Source organism: Sinohyriopsis cumingii, chromosome 4 (assembly GCF_028554795.1).
Source record: "Sinohyriopsis cumingii isolate HCF-2022 chromosome 4, ASM2855479v2, whole genome shotgun sequence".
In the NCBI taxonomy this organism is placed as follows: Eukaryota; Metazoa; Mollusca; class Bivalvia; order Unionida; family Unionidae; genus Sinohyriopsis; species Sinohyriopsis cumingii.
The window spans coordinates 81,247,777-81,268,566 of record NC_142964.1 but is presented as its reverse complement, the minus strand read 5'-3'; the positions used below and the strand labels follow the sequence as shown (position 1 = coordinate 81,268,566).

General features: G+C 34.5%; 1 protein-coding gene across 1 annotated transcript in view; it reads left to right on the top strand.

The window, feature by feature from the left end:
• The window catches only part of LOC149801538 (C-myc promoter-binding protein-like), a gene marked incomplete at its 3' end in the record, with an annotated part of 138,981 nt that overhangs the window by 62,869 nt on the left and 55,322 nt on the right, over nucleotides 1-20,790 (top strand). Inside the window, exons 10-13 of the mRNA XM_089956811.1 lie at nucleotides 1,797-1,852; nucleotides 4,588-4,732; nucleotides 8,393-8,486; nucleotides 19,035-19,116. Coding sequence (XP_089812937.1) covers nucleotides 1,797-1,852; nucleotides 4,588-4,732; nucleotides 8,393-8,486; nucleotides 19,035-19,116 — 377 coding nt within the window. The remainder of the gene's footprint in view (nucleotides 1-1,796; nucleotides 1,853-4,587; nucleotides 4,733-8,392; nucleotides 8,487-19,034; nucleotides 19,117-20,790) is intronic.

Sequence of the window (20,790 nt, the reverse complement as noted above, 5' to 3'; positions counted from 1 at the left end):
ACAGCTCAGTTGTACATTTTGAACTTCTGATTGTACGAAGCCTAGATGTAGCAGTGGTTTAAATTTGAATCATTCACTTTGACATGGTTGGCTGCCGATTCCAGCTTTGGTGGCTAGGTGAAGAAAAATATAAAGTTTTGATTATGTTATCTTTCTCAGAGAGCATTGCAAAATGCAAATTATGCCAGAAGGATATTGATTTGCATGTAATGGGAGAGAGTGCTCCAAGGTCACATACAGTGCTCCCAGCTCTTCAAGGCCTAATGGCACTTAATACAGGCAAAACAAGGAGCCATCAGCTTGAAATCATTTTTGACAAAAGAGGTATGTCTGTGAACACAGAGATTCAAGTTTGAAATTAGTTCAATCCAGTTCTCTTTTGGGCTTGAGTGGAAATAGCAAGACGATAATTGCAATGAACATGATAAATCTAAAAGTATAGAATACTGCTAAACTGAGAGAAATATTAATAGATCTAATATCAAATAGATTAAAATATCCATACCCTGTTTTTAAATAAGCAATAATATAAAAAGCAAATATATTTACTTTTTTTGTTTATGGGAATGAGTGAAGAAGAAAAGAAGATACTGAAAAAGACATTGAAACGACAGCTGCTGCTGCTGACTATGCATTGAAAGCGAAGATCCATAGGACAATTTCCTTTATCACGACATCAAAATAATTTGAGGAACAGTGAAAAGGACAAAATTGTTGAACTTGGAGCTCTTGAAAAACTGCTTGATGACAAAGCTACAAGAATTGAAAAATTCACTCTAAAATATTTTGGATTTTGTAAATAGTGTAGTGTAGACAGAGTAAAGTGAACTTTGTTCAGTGGCTACATTATTCTAATGCCCAGATGTAGGATATTTAATATTAATGGGAAAGATATCAATGATCATAGTATTGACTTCATGTTTTATTTTTGGTTGTTTTAAAAACAAGTAAACAAGAAATGTTCCTCATATGGAGTAATAGTAAGTATTAACTTGTGTTTACATACAGTTTCATTTATGTATCCTTTAAAATTAATGTAATAATGCACCTTGAAAAACCTGATTTTGATCCTTGAAAATTTTGAAAGAAAGACGCTACTAATGCTGTTTATTGTTCTTTATAAAAACCTGGGGGTTATATACATTCTTGGGTAATATAATATACATTTAAAAAAATGTATATTTGTATGGATATCAGCAAGAATTACTCGGCTATTCCCAAACTTGATCACTATAAACCAGTTTTTGAAGCTTTAATTTGTATTTTTTAGCCATTTGTTTACTACGCCCTCTGTATCGTAAATTTGCATTTACATTGGTCAAACTTTATCTCAACCCTACACTGATTTAACTTTTTTGATGCATCGTGATGAGTAGTCATATTTTTTCCTTCACATTGTGGCTGTGTCATTAGCTTTGACTCAGAACCAGTGGACAATGGGTTCAAATCCAATCTAGACATGGTATAACTCTTTACAAGGCTTTTAACCCCCGTTGCCTTGCGATCAGTCCTCCATACCAGTCTGTATATTATCAGCTGCTCAAAATGTGCTCGTGTTGTTGAAGAGAATCATGCTTACAAGTAAATACTTTGTTTTGTTAAAGTTACATTACATCACTACAGTGCTTTAATATTATATAAATGTTTTTGTTGAATGACTAATGTTTTCTGGTCAGTAACATGCTCCTGTAAAATATAGTAACTTTGTAATAGAAACATGAAGGACGGCTGGCTAAAGTATCATCATTATTATTCATCATATTCTTCATTTAAAAAGACTTTTGTTCTCATTTTAGCTCAGTCATGAAGCAATTTCTATTTCCATGCCAGAAGATTCACCTTTGCCCCAAAGGTGAGAACATTTTATTTCTTGTCAAATTTTCTGTATTGCTGTGCTTGGTATTCATAAAGTTATTGAGTTTTTGCTCTATTGGTCATGGACTGGAACAGCTTATGCAATGGCCTGTCTTATTTATGTTACTATATCTTTTCAGTCAAACAACATCTTTGTCTATTATCCATCTGTTGGCAGGTGTTTGTTATTTGATAAACTCAGGATGATGTCCATGAAACTTTATACACACATTCATCACTAGATCTGGATGGTCTTTGGTAGGAATGAAAATGGTGCTCTTGGACATTGAGTTAAGTCATGCAACAGCTATCTTAAAAATATTTTTATCACTATTTCTGAAGGTATAGTCATATCAAGATGGGGTTTTTGCTGAAAGACTTAGTATGCTGGGTAGTTGGTATGAAATAAAATTGGTTCAGTTCTTACATCAGTGATAACAGGTGCAAGGTCGAAGGCCATGACAGACAATTTTGTTCTGCACTTAAAGTGTCTTATTGACATGTTAACTTGCAGCTGCCTCACTTGGGACTCGACATCAAGAGGCTAGGACTGGTGGGCCAGGTGTCAGGATAATGAGACTGGTTGGGACATGATGCTACGTGTTTGCAGCATGATGCCCCAGTGCTAGACTTCACTTATTAACAGCCACACTGCAGACATCATATTGATATGACTGTAAAATTGTTAAAGCTACATTATAAATCCAAATCACACACACAGTCGCACTCACAGACACACACACACACACTCACATACACTTGTTTTCAACTTCTGTTGGTCTACATTTGAGTTGGCTGGAATTTGATGGAAGCTTAGAATTCCAAAATAGGTTAAAGGTATGATAAGTATCTTGAATGAAACAAAGGTATCTAATCACTTTCTTCAATATTAGTACATATTTATTCATTTCATTAAAGAACTTGTTTCAGCTTAATCAGATTTCAACAGAGCTTGAAAACACCGATATTCTTGTGTTGGAAATTTGAAGCCAATAGGAAAAGATATTAGAATAAGTAAATTACAACAAAAGCAATTTGACTTTAATTTGCAAAAAAGTGTCGATATGGCTGCCAGATTTGTGAGATATTCCTAAAAATTTGGCCTCTTGTTCACTTTAGTCAACCAGAAAACATGCTACACAACCCCATTAATTAGGCAGTAAGATGTTGACCTAAACTATATATCATAGGAGATGTCTTTGTAGGATTATATGCAAGCAAATTGTTTCTCAATATGCTCTCTGACTCTAAAATAGTTGCCAAATACAGCTTTGCAAGGAGTTAAACTTCAGCAATTAAAAACAAATTTCCTTCAGTAAAGAAGGATAACATTGTTGACAATATAAACTGCAAAACCTTTTCTGACCACCTTTGCATAGGACCCAGTTGTATGCATACCTTTCTATATAGGTCATACTTATCTGTATGCAGTGACCCAGATTTTTGCATCATCTTTGTTTATTATATGCTCATTTTTTCTCCGTTAAGTTTACATTGTCATGCAGTAATGGAGAAATAATGAGCTTATAATAAGCCAAGATGAGGAAGAAGTATTATTTGCACTAGGTGTTACACAGTAACTGCTTTGCAAATTTTCCAGTTAAAGTTATTTGACACAATGTTTTGGCTGTAGACAGCAGTAGAAGCCATACAGGTCATATACTTAGCTTGGGTCCCTCCAACAGAGAGAATGCAGGTGACAGGTCATCAACATACATCATCATTTAATTTAGCTGGTAATAAGAATATCAATAAATATACTGACATTTGTGCCTATTGAATTTCCTCAAAATGTGCTTTCTTAGTTCTGCAAATCCAAATTACATGGCCCATGTGATAGGTTTCAAAACTTGATACACAATACAGTACTGTACTGTAATTTTGAATTCAATTACAAAAGAAATCGCATTCTCCTTACTGCACTCAAAATGAAATGAATGTGATTTTCCATTAGTCTTTTTGATAACTTCAGTTAAAGGAAATAATATGTTTCCCACATTAAGATTCCAAACTTTGACAGAACAGAAACAGAGGTGCAGTTGATTCAGTGCCAGTTCACTGCTGAGATCACATGTACATCTTATGGAATTGACTCAGCTATAAAATAAATACTTTAAAAATTCCAGTTCATCAAAAGCAGAAAAGCAAAATCGAGTTGGATCAACAGAAAAACAATCCATCCATTTCAGACCAACTGCAAAAGATGTCTCAGTGCACATTCATTCAAAAAATGACTAAATTTCTATTATAAGTAGAACAAAATAATTTTTTTAAAAATTAATGTTGAGCATGTGATGAAGTTCAAAGGTGGCTGGCTGATCCTGTGTGCATTAATATTGTTACAGTATGTTGATGAATTTAGAGTTGTTTATTTATTTTGTAATACAGCATAAATTCAGTTACCTTGTTTCTTATATTGCATTGTTATTATTAAGCCTTAAGAAGAAAGAAACAAGTGAACATATAATATAAAGGTTACTGCATTTGTATGGGGAAAAAACGAACTCATTTTTTAAAAACAAATATTGCACTCCCAAGGTTGTGCAGTATTACTTAGAAAAACTTGTTCATATCATCCCATACAAGCAGTAACCAATAAATATTACTTATCCATATACAATGAACACCTGCTTATAAAGATCACTTCTGAAGGAACCTCATGTGGTCTCTGTATACATGGGGTTGACTTTGGATTATGATTCATGCTGTATGTTGATTATTTTCTTATTCTAGTGGTGCCTCCTTTATCACCTTGCTAAAGAACTTGGGTCCTGAGAACTGCATGACGGTACTGCTTTATGTGCTACATGAACACAAGATTCTCATTCATTCCCTGAGACCAGCAGTACTAACAAGTGTGGCAGAGGCAGTGGCCACTGTAAGTAGATGAAACTTGAAATGTGAAACAAACCATTAAATGTTAAAACTTTGTTAGGATATTGTCTGCTGTAAATCAACAGTGCCAAAATTAGGTGGCTTTCTGAAATGGACATAGCACCATTTAATTCATATTTGAAAAATAGGAAATACACATGCTCTGATAAATTCATGTGACCAGTTCCTGTTTGCCATGATTGACTTGCATTTGATGTGGCATCAAGTGTGATTTTGCTGCTTTATACTTTGTTGTTTTTGTGGTTGACTAATCAAGGCAATGTACTCATTTACACTACTACTTTCATCTTTAGGGGCCCCGAGTGGCTGAGTGGTCTAAAGCGCTCTTCGTTACGGATCACTGCCATCTCACCTCTGTCTGCGTGGGTTCGAGTCTCGGATTCAGCTAATGTGGATATGTGAGAAAGCTTGCCAGTAGCTTCTCATGGGTCGGTAGTTCTTTCGGGGGGTTTCCCGGTTTCTTCCTCCACCATTAATACTGGCCGTCATGTATAGCCTATCATGTGCTGAAAAATGGCGTTAAACCCCACAACAACAACAACAACTTTCATCTTTCGAGGGTAAAAATATTTTTGTGTGTGTGTGATATTGCTCAGTGAATGTTCCTGTACAAACTCACTGGAAGCTCATGTTAATGGTTTCAATAATATATATAAACCTTTTGTACCCACATGTAGGTTGTTTGGCAGATTGTTGAGTCTTCTAAAAGTTTTAATCCTAATTAATATTTGGAAAATGCTAGAGAAATATTTAACAAAACCCCTGACCATGTGCATGACCTATCATCACAGTTATTATGGAAAAATTTGTGATAATACTTTTAATTTCTCTTCTAAATCGAGATAATTGCATTAAAATGTTTGTAAACTAAAGTTTACCTTTTCAAGCATTGCTTATTGAATGTGAATTTGTATTGTGGCTGATGAGCAAAGTAAAAATACAATATCTTGCATACTACATCCTCTGTATCATAAATTTAGGTTTACAAAACCAAAGTCAGTGATTCTGGTCATGTAGAAAATGAACTTTATTTTGGACAGTGTCAGTTATAAAATACAATTTTACATAACCAATAAAACATAATGAATAAAACAAAGTAATAAACAATGCAAATTAAATATAACATGTGAAATGATGATATATCAGGTTAGGCTGTATCATCCTGGATTTGATTGGTTATTCACTTCATAAAAGAACTAACTTAAGATGAAATGAATTTCTTCAACTCAAGAGGTTAGGGCAGTAGCCAGAAGTACAGCATTTGAGTGAAACTGTGAGGTTAGGGCAGTAGCCATAAGTACAGCATTTGAGTGTAACTGTGAAGTTAGGGCAGTAGCCAGAAGTACAGCATTTGAATGTAACTCTGAAGTTATGGCAGTAGCCAAAAGTACAGCATTTGAATGTAACTGTTCCTTAACTCATTCGGCCCCGATCCCGTCTGTAGGCATGATCTGGTTTCTGCATTCATTGACCAATCCTGCCTGTAGTTGTGAATTGTTTACTGCATTCAATGGCCGATCCCGTCTCCAGGCGTGATGAATGTGTGTTAGATACAACATCCTTGATTGGTTAGGAATAGTTTTTTCCAAGAACTGAACAACTATTAAACCAATCAGAAATGATTTTACTTTCATTTGTGGAAATTTGAATTGTTCAGAAGCAAAAGGCTAAAGTTTGAGAGCGGTTTAACTACACGTGTTCTGTTCATGAAAAATTGTAAATGATGGCGGATGGAAGAGTGATTTTTGATGAGACCAAAAATGTGGAGTTTCTCGGGTTTGATCTCGAAAATATTGAGCAATCTGAGGAAAGATATGTTCAGCAGTTGAATATTTTGTGAGATTTAGATTTGGACATAGAAGTTTCTGAGATTGAATCGTCCAAAGATGATGATGCTGACAGAGATGATGACGGAGTTCTTGCGGATAAACGTTGCACATAAGTTTGTAAATACTGGATAAATAAGTTGTGAAAAACTTCGACAAATAGGGAAAAAATTACATCAATGTGTCGACAAATTCATTTGAAATAAATGGTGAAAATTTTGTGGATTTTGTTTGGATGTAAGAGAAGTTAAGATAAGAGTGAATGCATGTGCATGATGTTTTCAAACAGGTAAAAACTATGGGGCACAAGCAGCTAGACACAGGTTTGTGCTTATGAGGCATATCAGCAGAGATACTGAAAACAATGCTGGGGCCGAATGAGTTAACTGACATTTTCCAGGGAGAGGGATTAACCAATTTTATCCTGTTTACCAATTTCAACTGCAGTGCCTGACTCTTCAGAAGCAGTTCTAAATACATTGTGGTAAAACGGAACATCATACAGCAAAACAGTAGAAATTGTGATGACCTTTACCATGTTTACTAAAAATGTTGTAACAATGTTATTTTTTTTTAAAGTATATAAAACTATGTATCTCTGAAAAGGTAATAAAATTTGCAACACAGTGACATATGTTTTGTTATCATTTACCAATGTACATGCTCACAACTGTATTTTGCAATGTGGGTATGTGAGAGAGCTTGCCAGTAGCTTCTCGTGGGTCAGCAGTTCTTCCCGGGGTTTTCCTGGGTTCTTCCTCCACCACTAATACTGGCCGCCATGCATAGCCTATCGTGTGCTGAAATATGGCGTTAAACTCCACAACAACTGTATTTTGAAATATGAAGAAAAAAAAAACAAATTAAAAAACTTGCCATGATGTTCAGTGAATCTTTTGTTCATGAAGATGAATGAAATGCTGCTAATAGTATGCGAAGAAAATAAGGATAATTCTATTTCTAGTATTTTGGTTCGAATTTGAAGTTTCTAGCACTGTTAGTTCAAAAGTTATAATAATTTTACTAAAATTGGAAAACAAAACACCTGGAACAATTTGTTTTACTTCACATTCTAGAATGGGGGCCCGAGACTCGAACCCATGCAGACAGAGGTTGTATTTATTCTGAAATATTATGTTCAGACAATGTTTTTGAAGAAGATGAAACCAATTTATGGAGTAAAATGTTTCTTTGAAAATACTTGCCCAGTCATAAAATAGGTACACCCTTCCAGCCTCACTCTAGTTACATTCTAAATCCTGGCAGAGTTTGTACATCCACTCCAGTTGTTAAGTGAATTATAAACACAATTTAGAACCAAATCCCTCTAAGGGGAGATAACTCTTGTCCCCACCTAAGTAGGCAGTTGAATTTTAGTACTTTTTTTTCTAAAAAGATTAACTTGAGAGAGCAGAATCTGTGAAGTGGTCATGCTCCTAATGTATAAGTATCATCAAAAAACATATGCTCCAAAAATGCATTTCTGTCTCTGAGTGAATATGATGCATTAAAACAGGATAATGTATCTTATTTCTCTACTAAGAAAATATCTTTCCTCAGGGTAATTGAAGAATGCAACAGGTTGCATGTTTTGAGCTAGAGTCATTTATTTAGTTTTGGTCTGGATAAAGAACAGGTATAATAACACACTAAGGCATCAGTATCATCTGAAATCCAGTGTTGACACATGGATATAGCCATAGTCATACAGTCATACATCTAGTCCAGCAATGCTGTTTTTATGCAAGAATTGATCATCTGTAAATACTGCTTTATAATACCATGTGAATGAAATAAATGATCTCCCTAATTTACAGATGACATTTCCCTTCACCTGGCAGTGTCCATATATTCCTCTGTGTCCACTTGGTTTGTCTGCTGTGTTGAATGCCCCAACTCCTTTCATAGTTGGTAAGTAGTCTTATACAGAATCTTGAATACCTTTACAGTGTGTAAAAATAGCTAGAAATTGGAAACAAAGAGTTTGCAGAAATGATCAGATCAGTGTCCATCATCTTAATGATGTATTATTCTTGTGTGGTACCAAATGTTTTTTCATCCATGATTCATTGGTTACAAACAAAATTTAAAAGTATGATTTCATTCAACCTTGAAGGACTGTTTACAAAATTCTTCCATGACAAATTTTAATCCATTAATTAATTAATCCATTAGAGATAAGCTTAACAACACAGTTTCATTGACATTGTGATACAGATTATATGCAGTACCTTGTAACATGATTTGAACCAGTCTTTTTGGGTTTGGTGTATACATTTGTGTTGAAGAGCACCCTAAAGTCATGTGAACTCGTACCAATTTCAACATGACTTCTGCTTGTCTGCATAGATTCAATATTGCCTTCACTAACTGATGTTATCACCCTCTTTCTAAGCTCTTATTTATGTCAAAAATCTTAGAAAAAGTTTTTCAGTCCCAGCTTGTTTCCCATTGAATTCAGATAGTCTTTTCAGCAGTCTGCATATTGCCCTTGCCATAGTACTGAAGCTGCCCTTTTGAGAGACTTAACAAAATTTGGTATGTTTTGGATAGTGGAAAGATTACATCCTCACCCTGATTTGTATGTGATATTGGACACAATAGACCATGATATATTACTTCACCATCTCCAGCATGTGTTTGATATTCATGATACACCCTTACTATGGTTCAAGTCCTACTTGGCCAACAGGACACAAATTAAAAACATTCCAGCCTAGTCAGTCTATGTTTTGTTGGTCCACAGTGCTCTTTTCTTGGCCCTGTTCTCTTCATTCTGTAGTCTCAACCACTCTCAAGTGTCATAGATTGGCATCTGGTGTCTCACCATTGGAACACTGGTGACACTCAATTATAGCTACCATCCAAGGCATATAGGGGTGCATTTCTGATGTGAAGTCATGAATGACATGTAACAAGTGGCAAATAAATAATGATCAAACTGATGCCATCCTGATCACCACACAGAGACTTTCTCCTTCACATCCTTACCTCAAAAAATAAGTATTAGCAATACCAACATTAAATTCAACAGTCAGTACAAAACATAGGTGTCATTTTGTGCAGTACTCTTTCATTATACAAAACATGTAATGAACATATGCAAGGCTGCATATCTGGAGCTGAAATGCATCAGTGCCTTAAGAACTGAGCACACACATGCACACATACACACACACACATAACCCCCACCCCACTCCTGCTCTGCAACCTTTACTAACTACCCATTAAATCCAGAATCAAACAAACTCTGTTAACTATGCAACATTTCATTGACTGCCTCCAGTCCAGTATACCTATCTGATCATACCCATGTGTACACTCCTTCTAGAAACTTAACGTTTCTCTTCTGACATTCATGTTGTCATTGTTCTCACTGTTAAGATGAAGTAATATGGACAGTGTTCTTTAGTGTACATGGGTGCGGTTACATGGAACAAATTTTGCCCATTGATCTTCAACACAAGGACACTGTGATCTCATTCCAGAATGCTCTTAAAACTAACATTTTTTAACCACAAGGAAAGACTTAAAGGCTTAATAATGTTTACTTCCTTAATTACTTTCAGTATGTTTTTGTTTTGTTATTTCATGGTGTTTTTGTAATATTTTTTGTATTGTTTTTATGTGTTATCTAATATTGTAAAGCACTAAGAGGTTTAAAGATGAGGTGTTGTACTAATAGAGGTTCTAAAGATTAGGTGCTGTACTTAATCCACATTATGATGATGATGATGATTATTATTATTATTATTATTATTATTATTATTTAGAATTTGTCGATATTTCTGTCTTTGCATTTTTGTTTCCAGTCATCTATAAGACCAAAAACTAGGCCCTAAATTCCAATTTAATGTGCTTGTTTCCTAATGTGAAGTTCTCTGGTTTCACAACTTTTCATGGGGTACCAATTATCTTGGATTTCATTATTGCCATGAATCACAAATGTAAAGATCCAGTGAAAAATTAGACATGTGATGAAGAAACCCCAAGCTCATGGTTAATGAAACAGTTTTAGAGATAAGCAAAGATTTTTGATAAATGAACTTCATTACTGTAATCTGGCAATAAAATATTAGCTTTTATTTGTGTTTATTTTAACTCTGAAAACAGAATTATAAAGCATTTATATTGTTTTAGTGCACATGTACATATATGGTATCCAGTAACTGTAAATTAATAGTATTTATACTTATTTGGATCAATTCTTCATTCAAGTGGAAATATTGATCAAACTTGTTGAATTAAACAAATCCAGATTTCTCAAGGTCAGAGATAATCAGGTCCAATCTTTTGTATGTATTAACTTCAGCCACAATGATCCATTTAGCATAAATCCGCTTCTTTGATGAAGTTTTGAGGTCTGCTAATACATTACACTGATGTTTAGAATTGTTGTTCCTTTTCCCTTATGGTTTTAATGACCTGTTAAGCATACCAGTTGTGGAAGTGTGCTTTTAATTTTTTTAAATAAATTTATTAATTGTTGAGTCCTGTGGTTGAAGTTGGTTTATACACAAAGCAGGCTTAAACAAATTAGTGGTTCCATTGTTTTTCAATTTGGTTAGTATTTTTTGTTTTGTTGACATGTGAAATGATAACATTATCCAAACTGATGGAATCTAAGTTGAATTTCACCACTCTAAAGCCACTGTTAACTCCATGGTACTCAAAAGTTACTGTTATGGACTGTTTTAAGTTTGGTATATACTCGGTTATAAGTTTACTCAACTATAAGACTAACAAACATACATTTTTTTGGGCGGGGGGGTACATAAAGTATATTTCACTGTAACCCTTCTATAAGCCTGGGTGTATTTTGTTAGTTGAATTCAACTGAATGGTAGACATGTCACTGAATAAGAATTGCACGTTGGAAAATTAGATAAGCCAAACTGGATAGATAAATAGAGAGAGAGAGAGCTAGGAAGGAAAATAAAGATAAAACCATTGTAAAATACAAATTATATTATTGACTGGAATATGTCACAAATAAATTGATGACTTAAATTTGCCCATCTTTGTATGATAAAATCCATTAAAATCCTTAATGCTTGACATTTTAAATCCATTTATATAATAGATCCTTGAATTAACTTTGAGTTCACATACTGGTATAAAAAATAGTAGTTCAGAATGATTTGATTCATGAAATACAGACATATGGTTACTTCCTGTGTCTTTCAAAAAAAAAGAAAGTCTCTGTACTCATCGGTTTTGGTTCTAAGCCTATGCCAATGTGTGTGTCTGAGAAAGCTTGCCATTAGCTTCCCAAGGGTTAGTGGTTCTTCCCAGGTGTTTTCCTACATACTTCCTCCACCATTTATACTGGCCGCTATGTATAGCCAATCATGTGCTGAAAAATGACATTAAACCTAAAACAGCAACAAAACAACAATAAACAGTGAAAGTTAAGTCCTTATTTTTGTGATCTACAGTATCCTATGTCGCAGTCTAATGTCATCTGGTACAAAGTCCAAGAATTCATCCTCATTATCTAATATAGTTATGAAATCCTCCATTGTTTTCTAGTCATTGTAAATCTTTGCAGTCTAGTCATCATAAATATTGTCAGACTGTTTACAGACCTGCCAACCCTCATGATTTTGGCATGAACTACACGACTATCAATTCATGGATTCACGCCACATACAAAAAAATCCTGAATTCCCGAAATCTCATTCGGCCTATATCAGGAATAAAATAGCTTTTATCTCGTTAAGTGCTGGTTGCGATAACAGTAGCGGTCACCGATGCCTTTAAAAGTCCTGTATTGTTTGTCATGATGTAAGTAGAACTATATCCAATTGTTACAGTTTGCCCTGTAGCAAGCATTGCAAAGTATTTAATCTATATTTAGAACAGAAGTTTTACAAATACTCCTGAGGAAAACTCAGGCCCAACTGATTTTATTTTAAATGGCACATGTACTTACTCATAGCAACTGTAATTGTTTCAAAATACACTAAATTAAGAGAGCTTTTTGGAGTTCAGGAATTTTTGAGATATTGAATACTTAGCATATATCCTAATTTTTTCAATTTCTTATTGTTTCCAAGCATGCACTGACACCACTAATCGTTTACTGTTCAACGTTTCATCTTCTGGATTAATACCATTTCTTAATTAAACTACAATATACTTAAACTGTTTTTACCTCCAAGGAAAATGATATGTATTCCACAAAAAGAGAAGCATAGATTGGAGCACACCAAAAATTGGCCTTGCATTCAGCCATGAAACATCGATGGATGTTATGCTTATCATACAGTAGTGTGCCACAAATTTTAGAATTGGGAATGTGTACAGGGCATGTTACTGTTGCTTACAATTTACCTGTCATACATGTACTGTATAATAATAAGACTTTCATAAAATGTTACAATATCAGTTAGAGTTCAGACTGGTACCTCTTTGACATCATAGGCGCATGTCAGTGGATTGTGTCACCTGATGAAATAGTTGTCGAAAGTTGAAAAGCACAGACTTAGCCAGAAATGTATCCATTTGTATGATATCTAACATAAAGTGCATGCATCGCCAACCACAATATTTTGTCGAGTGATAGTAAGTTCTGATCATGACATAATGTGAAAGAACTAAGTAGCTCTGTAAATGTGCTCTTATTTAAAAAAATAAAAAATATTTGTTCTTTATGTTGTTTAAGAAGATTATCCAAGGATAAAAAAACCCAGAAACTTATAAGTTTCTAAAGCAGACTTGAAAATAAAAAACATGTGTATTTAATCATTAGGTTAAGACAATAATAAATTAGGTCTTCAAAATGTCAGTGAAGACTTGTAAATAATCAAACTGTCCAGAATAATTTTAATTATGTGTAATTTATGTGAAAAGATCAATTCTGTACAACAACAAAAAAGTAAATAAATATTTAGCTTTAAGTATTTCTGTTTCTTACTGGAAATGCTGATTGTACCACAGAAATTAAACTTACCATATTTTGTCTTTTGTGCAAAGATGTGATATGAATGCAAGTACTCCTTGTTAACTGTTTTTTTTTAAATACCAAAAATAATATAAATTTGTTATAAGTGGAGTTATCAACTTTTTGATGATAAGTTGCAAAATTCCAATGGAGAATTTAAAGGCAGTCAGATAGATTGTAGTTTACTGAGTAAACCTACCATAGAGAACAATCTGTCCTGAGAGTTCAATGATACAGTATATATACTTGACTAAGTACACTGAATGCGTGAAAGAGACATGTTGAAGTAACAATTGTAATAAAATTTTCTTGTTTGCATACTGGGTATTTGTGCCAGAAGTGTAAAGGGATCAGTTAGTGTTTTTCTTGTTTGCATACTGGGTATTTGTGCCAGAAGTGTAAAGGTATCAGTTAGTGTTTTTCTTGTTTGCATACTGGGTTTGAAACACCAGTGGACATTATTTTTGTGTTTGATGAAGAAAAAATTCACAATATACTCACATGTATATAAACTTACCCTCACACATGTATAATCATCTTCATAGAGATTGTGGAAAAATACAAAAGAATTCATATACAACTAAAATATATCAACCACCAATCCACTCCATCACCCCACCATTTCCAAACCTGGGTTTAGTAGAATCTATTTGGTGTTTGCACCAAAACAAGGAAATCCCAGTCAATGGGTTACATTATTTGTCTGGGCCCCCACAAGGCACCTGGGATTTCCTTGGTGCAGACCCCAATATAGATTACTTTTTTCACACAATTTTTTTTCTCCATTTAAATTAAAATGACCCTTTGCTTGTCCTATATAGTTAGCACATTCAACATGTACAGTATTCATCAGGCACTATTATTTCCTCACTTCAACATGTACAGTATTCATCAGGCACTATTATTTCCTCACTTCAACATGTACAGTATTCATCAGGCACTATTATTTGATCGCTTCAACATGTACAGTATTCATCAGGCACTATTATTTCCTCACTTCAACATGTACATTATTCAACAGGCTCTATTATTTCTTCACTTTTTGTATATAGGTTATTTGGTATTTTGATGTTTTATGAGAATCCAAAATTTCTTGTTAGAATCAAGCTATATGCATATCAGTGGCTCTTATTTATTTATTATTTCACTCATCACAAGATTAGTTTGTTTCAAGTAAAGCAGTTTTAGAAACTTTTATGGTCTCTCCCCAATTAAGCAGACCTGAATTAAGCAGACTTTCAATAGAAATCAAGGCAGTGACCATTGTAAACACTGTCATAAAATGTTAGCACCTGAAGATGTCAATTTCAACTTGGGATAGGTGTGTTTCTATCACATGAATGACTTGGCACAGTGCACTTAATACATGTAGCTCATATTATGGTCAAGTCATTAACAACGGAAGTTTTACTGATTGACATTTGAATAGGCAATGGATGATGACCACCCATCGAAAGACCCAAACATCATGTGTGATTTAAAATAAGCTGCAATTTCAAGAATCAAATGATTATAATTTCTATCAAATATATTGGGACAATAAAAAAGAAAAGAAAAAAGTCCTGTCTATTCTGCACATTTAGAGAAGGTTGTTTGACTTATTTTGCTATACGTTTACATTTTTACTTTATTCATCGAGATTGGAACAAACTTACACACTGACTTGATGAGAGGCATACTGTACTGAACTTCTCTTGAACAATATAAATTTATTCTACTGTTTAAACATGAATGATAGTCCTCTAAGGTATATACAATTAAATTTCAGTTGACAGCCACTTTTGTTGAAAATAGATCCTAAAACAACAAAAGCAAGTGCAGATCGTTAATTTATGAATCATGTAATGACCCAGTCATAAGGCTGAATTTACATACTTGTTCAGTTTTAACTACACATGTACTGCAAAGGACTGGCCATTTTATTTATGGGGCTAAATTGTTCTATCTGATGGTGATATTCATCACAAGATAAATTTATTTCAAATAAGAAAAGGAATGGCATGGTCTCCTATTTCATAACACAATCTCAAGTTTAAATTTCACCTCATTAATCCTGTGATTTTATGTCAGAACAAACAGTACAAAATATTACTGAGAAGTTGTCAGGGCCAAATCAGGGATCCCACTCCACTGAAGAAAAAAACCCCGTAAAAGAATGCAATTTTTTTCTTTTTTTATATCTAATCAATTTAGCCCTGCAGATCATATATTTCAAAACCATATATCCTTATCAGGGTTAAGAAAAACTGAGTAAGTATGGATAAAAAGCAATACAATTAAAATGTAAAGATATATATTTGAATACCTCTGCACAAGCAGACTGTGACATTGATGGACTAAAAATCCTCATTCTGCATTATGGAAAAGATAAGAAATCTGGAATAGTAGTCAGTAATCTACTTATTCAAGAAAGTAAGTTTTTATGTTAATGAAAAATCCTATTTTTGAGCAGATGTAACCAGAAGATAATATCTGAGAGCTCTGGAAAATTGTGCATAATAGCCGTAAAGGAGACACAGAACACTATTCACAACAGATAAGGAACAGAACACTATTCATAACAGATAAAGGAACAGAACACTATTCATAACAGATAAGGAACAAAGTATTCTCAGAAATAATTAACAGATTAATGCTTATACAACTTGAGGTGACATCTTTTAAAGATTCTGATTTGAGTACAGCTCAAAAAAGTAGAGCAGGAAGAAAGACATTGAAATGTTAGGTAAATATGGAACTATGGCCATTCCCCCCCCCCCCTTTTCTACTCCACCTTATATTTTTGACAAAGGGGTAACTTCCCCTTAGATAAAATCCTGGCAGTATCTCTCCTGAAGTTTTACATGTGGAACAAATTTGGAATTCTCTTTTTATGCAGAGATTTGTAACAAGATAACCGGGTGGGATTTCGGATTCAAAACAGAACGCTTGATGGTGATATAAATACAGTGTTTAATGATGAATGATTTGAAGGTAGAACAAAAACCATATCTAACTCATGCGTAAACAGGATCCAAATATTGGACATTTAACATAATGATGCACACATAATGATGCACACAGAGTTAAGTATCCCCTATAATTAAAACAGTTCCTAACAGGAACGAATTATGATATAAATGAAAAAATGAGCTGATATCAAACAAAAAATTAAATGCAAAAAAAAGAAACCAAGATAAATTACGATATGATTCCACTCAATGATGAGATATGTAAACAGTAAGTTATCATCCAAATAATGATAAATGATTCATGCAGCCAATCACAAGCTAACACTCAAACATCGATAATGTTGTTAATAATAACAAAGAAAGAACGTTCGCTCAAATAGCGATAATGATGTTAGCTCAAATAGCTATAATGATAGTATTTCAGGTTTTATAGCAATGATGGTGGTTTTTTATGCTCGAGTAGTGATCATGATATGTAACCCAGATGGTGTGGAGATAACCTGATGTCCAAAATGACACATGGTGGGGGCCCCCGAGTGGCCGAGTGGTCTAAAGTGCTCTCCGTCACGGATCATTTCACCTCTGTCTGCATGGGTTCGAGTCTTGGGCTCAGCAAATGTGGATATGTGAGAAAGCTTGCTGGTAGCTTCTCATGGGTCGGTGGTTCTTTCCGGAGTTTTCCCAGATTCTTCCTCCACCATTAATACTGGCCGCCATGTATAGCCTATCTTGTGCTGAAAAATGGCGTTAAACCCTATAACAACAATAACAACACTCATATGGTACCTTTCACTGTCGAATGGTGAAGGAGCCACCATGCATGGCCCGCCCCTCCCAGCCTATCCATGGATCCCTTGGACCCTGCAAGCCTGTTGGTTCAGGAGCCCTGGTTCCTTTACATGAGATAACCACAATCTCCCTATGAACCTAACATCACCACCGACAGCAGCACACCTGGTACATATCAAGTCACAAAGAACCACCACTCGACACCCAAACCAGCACCATGGCTAAAACCTCCCCTCTAACACAGTTTCACAGCTGACAACACAAACACCAACAACTCTACAGTGGCCCAACAAACACGGACAGTCACTGGCTTTCTTATCAGGTCCATCACATCTCATCACAGAGAGTGAAGTTAAGACACAAAAACAGACAGCATCGACTGATCTACACACACGGACAGTCACTGGGGTCAGCTCACCAATATCCCCATCATAACCTGTATGTCTTGTACTTTAAGATACATGACCTGTATGTCTTGCACTTCAAGATACATGACTTGTATGTCTTGTATTGCCCTACAGCTACCTGTGGATCCTTAAACCCAGACATTAGACCCTCCGGTCACGGACATTAGACCCTCCAATCACAGACATTAGACCCTCCGGACACTGACATTATACCCTCTGGTCACAGACATTAGACCCTCCGGTCACAGACATTAGACCCTCCGGTCATGGACAGCTGAAAATAAACCTAATCCTGCTTGATAAGAATCCTACTATATTAAACAGTTCTTAAAAATAATGTAGCTTTTACTCTGTATAGCCACGGTTACCTTATGTGCAAGTCCCTTTTAGGACATTTGACTTGAATATGACCCCATTCCTTACACAAGTAACATTGTACACCCTGACGACCTGTATCCCTAACTGACCTATTTGCTTCAGCTGATTTGTCAAGAGCATCTGAAACACACAAAGAGCATACAAGTATAATGAAACAATTTCATTGTTCTGTTAAATCCGAAATGATCCTACTTCTGACACCATTTCCATAACTCTTCCTTTTGATTATGCTGCAGTCATTGTGTTTGGACAATTTTGTGCACTAGTTATAATGGAAGAGGTGTAATTAATTAGGTCCCTGCTCAGCTCTTGTTGGGTTCACTCTAGGTGGTGCTGTTGTGCATTATATTCATATTTTTAATTCTTGGTACAACAGAGTTACCTATTAGATGCCTATAGGGGACTACCTAGAAAAAAAGTGCTAAAAGATAAGTATAGGTGATACTGGATTGAATCAAATGAAATGTACCCCAAGCTGACATGCAGAATAGGGTGGTTTTTGCCAAAGAAATGTAATGCAGTAATTTTTTGGCCTGAAAGAAATGTTTTTATTTGCTGATTAGCATCAAAACCAATATAGAGCACATGTTTGATGATTGTGAGTAGAGAAATTTGGGAAGAGATCATGAAATTTAAAACCCACCTGCATTTATTTCCAAAGCAGTGTATAGGGAGAAAAAATGGAGTATACCATCTAAAAAAATTATAGAGGGGGTGATTTGTTAAGCATGTGGAATTAAATTCCTGGTGTAGAAGGCCCACAGAAGTGGGGGCTGATTATAAAATGTATTTGAATCTTTTTAGTATAAACAAAAAATGGATAGGGATAATTGTAGCCCCCATTTTTTCTAAATGACACTACTTTTTACCTTGTAAGGCTCTTAACCACACTTTTCATTTCTGGAATGAAAACTATGCTGCTGATATTCTTGTGCAATGGCTATTATTAATGCAGTTAATTATTTCTTATTATGTACATTTGTTTCAGGTTTAGACTCTAGGTATTTTGATCTCTATGACCCTCCATCAGACGTCATATGTGTTGACCTAGATACGATTAGGATATGGCCGTAAGTATTATTTCTTCACTTTTGCCATGTGTGTGTGTGTGTGTGCGTGCGTGTGCGCATGCATGCGTGTGTGTGTATACAAGCAAATGCATTTGGTATAATTATCCCGTGCAGTTATTTGGTCAATATGTTATCCCATTTGTTTAAACACTCTAAGACCTATTCTGCATATTTAATTTGTCGTGTATGTTTGACCTTTTTTCTGAATGAGGGTAGGAGTTTGGGCCTAGTGGACTAGAGTATTTTTTAAAATGTATTTACTAGGATTTGAGTTCAAGACTGGTTTTTCCCTTGTAAATTGTATTGCCTGATTTCTGGCATGATGTTTACTTGAATTTAAGTTCAAGGCCTGACCTAGTGTAACTGATTGGTGTAATTTTCCATTAAGGTGATTTTTTTTTGCAGAAAATGCTGTTATGACATGGGTCAAGTAGGGATGTATACAAGAATGAAGTAAACAAAATTATTTATTCCCATCTTAATTATTATCAGTCTTTGGATGATCAGAAGTTTTAGTAGGGTTCAGCTATAGTTTGAGAGGAATTATTTATGATATTATTCATTGGAATTACAAAGTGCTCTTTAACTTTTGGACTAAAACACTACTTTGGGATTATTGAAGACTCATTCAAAGACATTCTGAATTATATCATTGTGATATATCAAGACTATTGGTAGATTGGCACATTCAAGACTAGATTCATCAGTACATTCAAGATTGACATTCATTCAGGACACTACTAGAATTTATTTGGAACACTATACTTGTGAACTTGTGATAAAACTTTAAATTTTCACTTTTATTCTAGGTAAATAATTTAGTATTGGATTTGACAAAACTTGTTTTTTTATATTTTTCTTTCTGTTACTTAGTTCAAGATCATGGAGTTGTATCAAACTGTAATTAATAAAACTTTAGGAACATAATAACTTCTTATCTGGACATATTAAAATCCAACAAGACTACAGTTGCTCTTCTGTTCTGTAGGTCTGATATGACATCAATTTATAATTATCTGGTGTCGCAGCATGTCAGTGCAATCCACACATTTACATCAGAATTAATCTTGCCTTGTCTCTAATTAAAACTAAACAATGTGTGTGTGTGTGTGTGTGTGTGTGTTATGGTTGAACCGCACAATACTGGCTACTTGGTGCCAATTTAAAGGCATTTAAAAAATATAAATATAGGCTGAATGAATTGCCAAAATCTTTGCAATAAAACTATAAAAGAAACAGCAATAAATTTATTTTTGTTTTGAAAATGATCAGATAGAGCATTACCAACTGACAATACATGACAGTTCAGTTTTTGAGGCACAGGTTGTCTTTCTGACATTGATTCTTTAATCATGAAAAACATGCATATGGTACTATGGAATGAGTTAATCCAACAAAATGAAAAACTGAACACAACATTTAAACTGATTCAGCTTCAAGATGTTATGGCAAGAGTGAGTAATATTTTTATAACAAGATTTTATAGCCCTGTACTTGACATTGGTTGTAATTGCCATTTTCTGAAAATACTCAGTACCTTAATAGAAACTTCAGATCTATAAATTTCTGTGGTCAGAATCAAGACTGTCTTTTAACTAAAATTCAGGTAAACGTGTTTACATTAATAAGGATCTGAATATTTAATTCACACTCAAAGAGAAACTTTTAGCTATG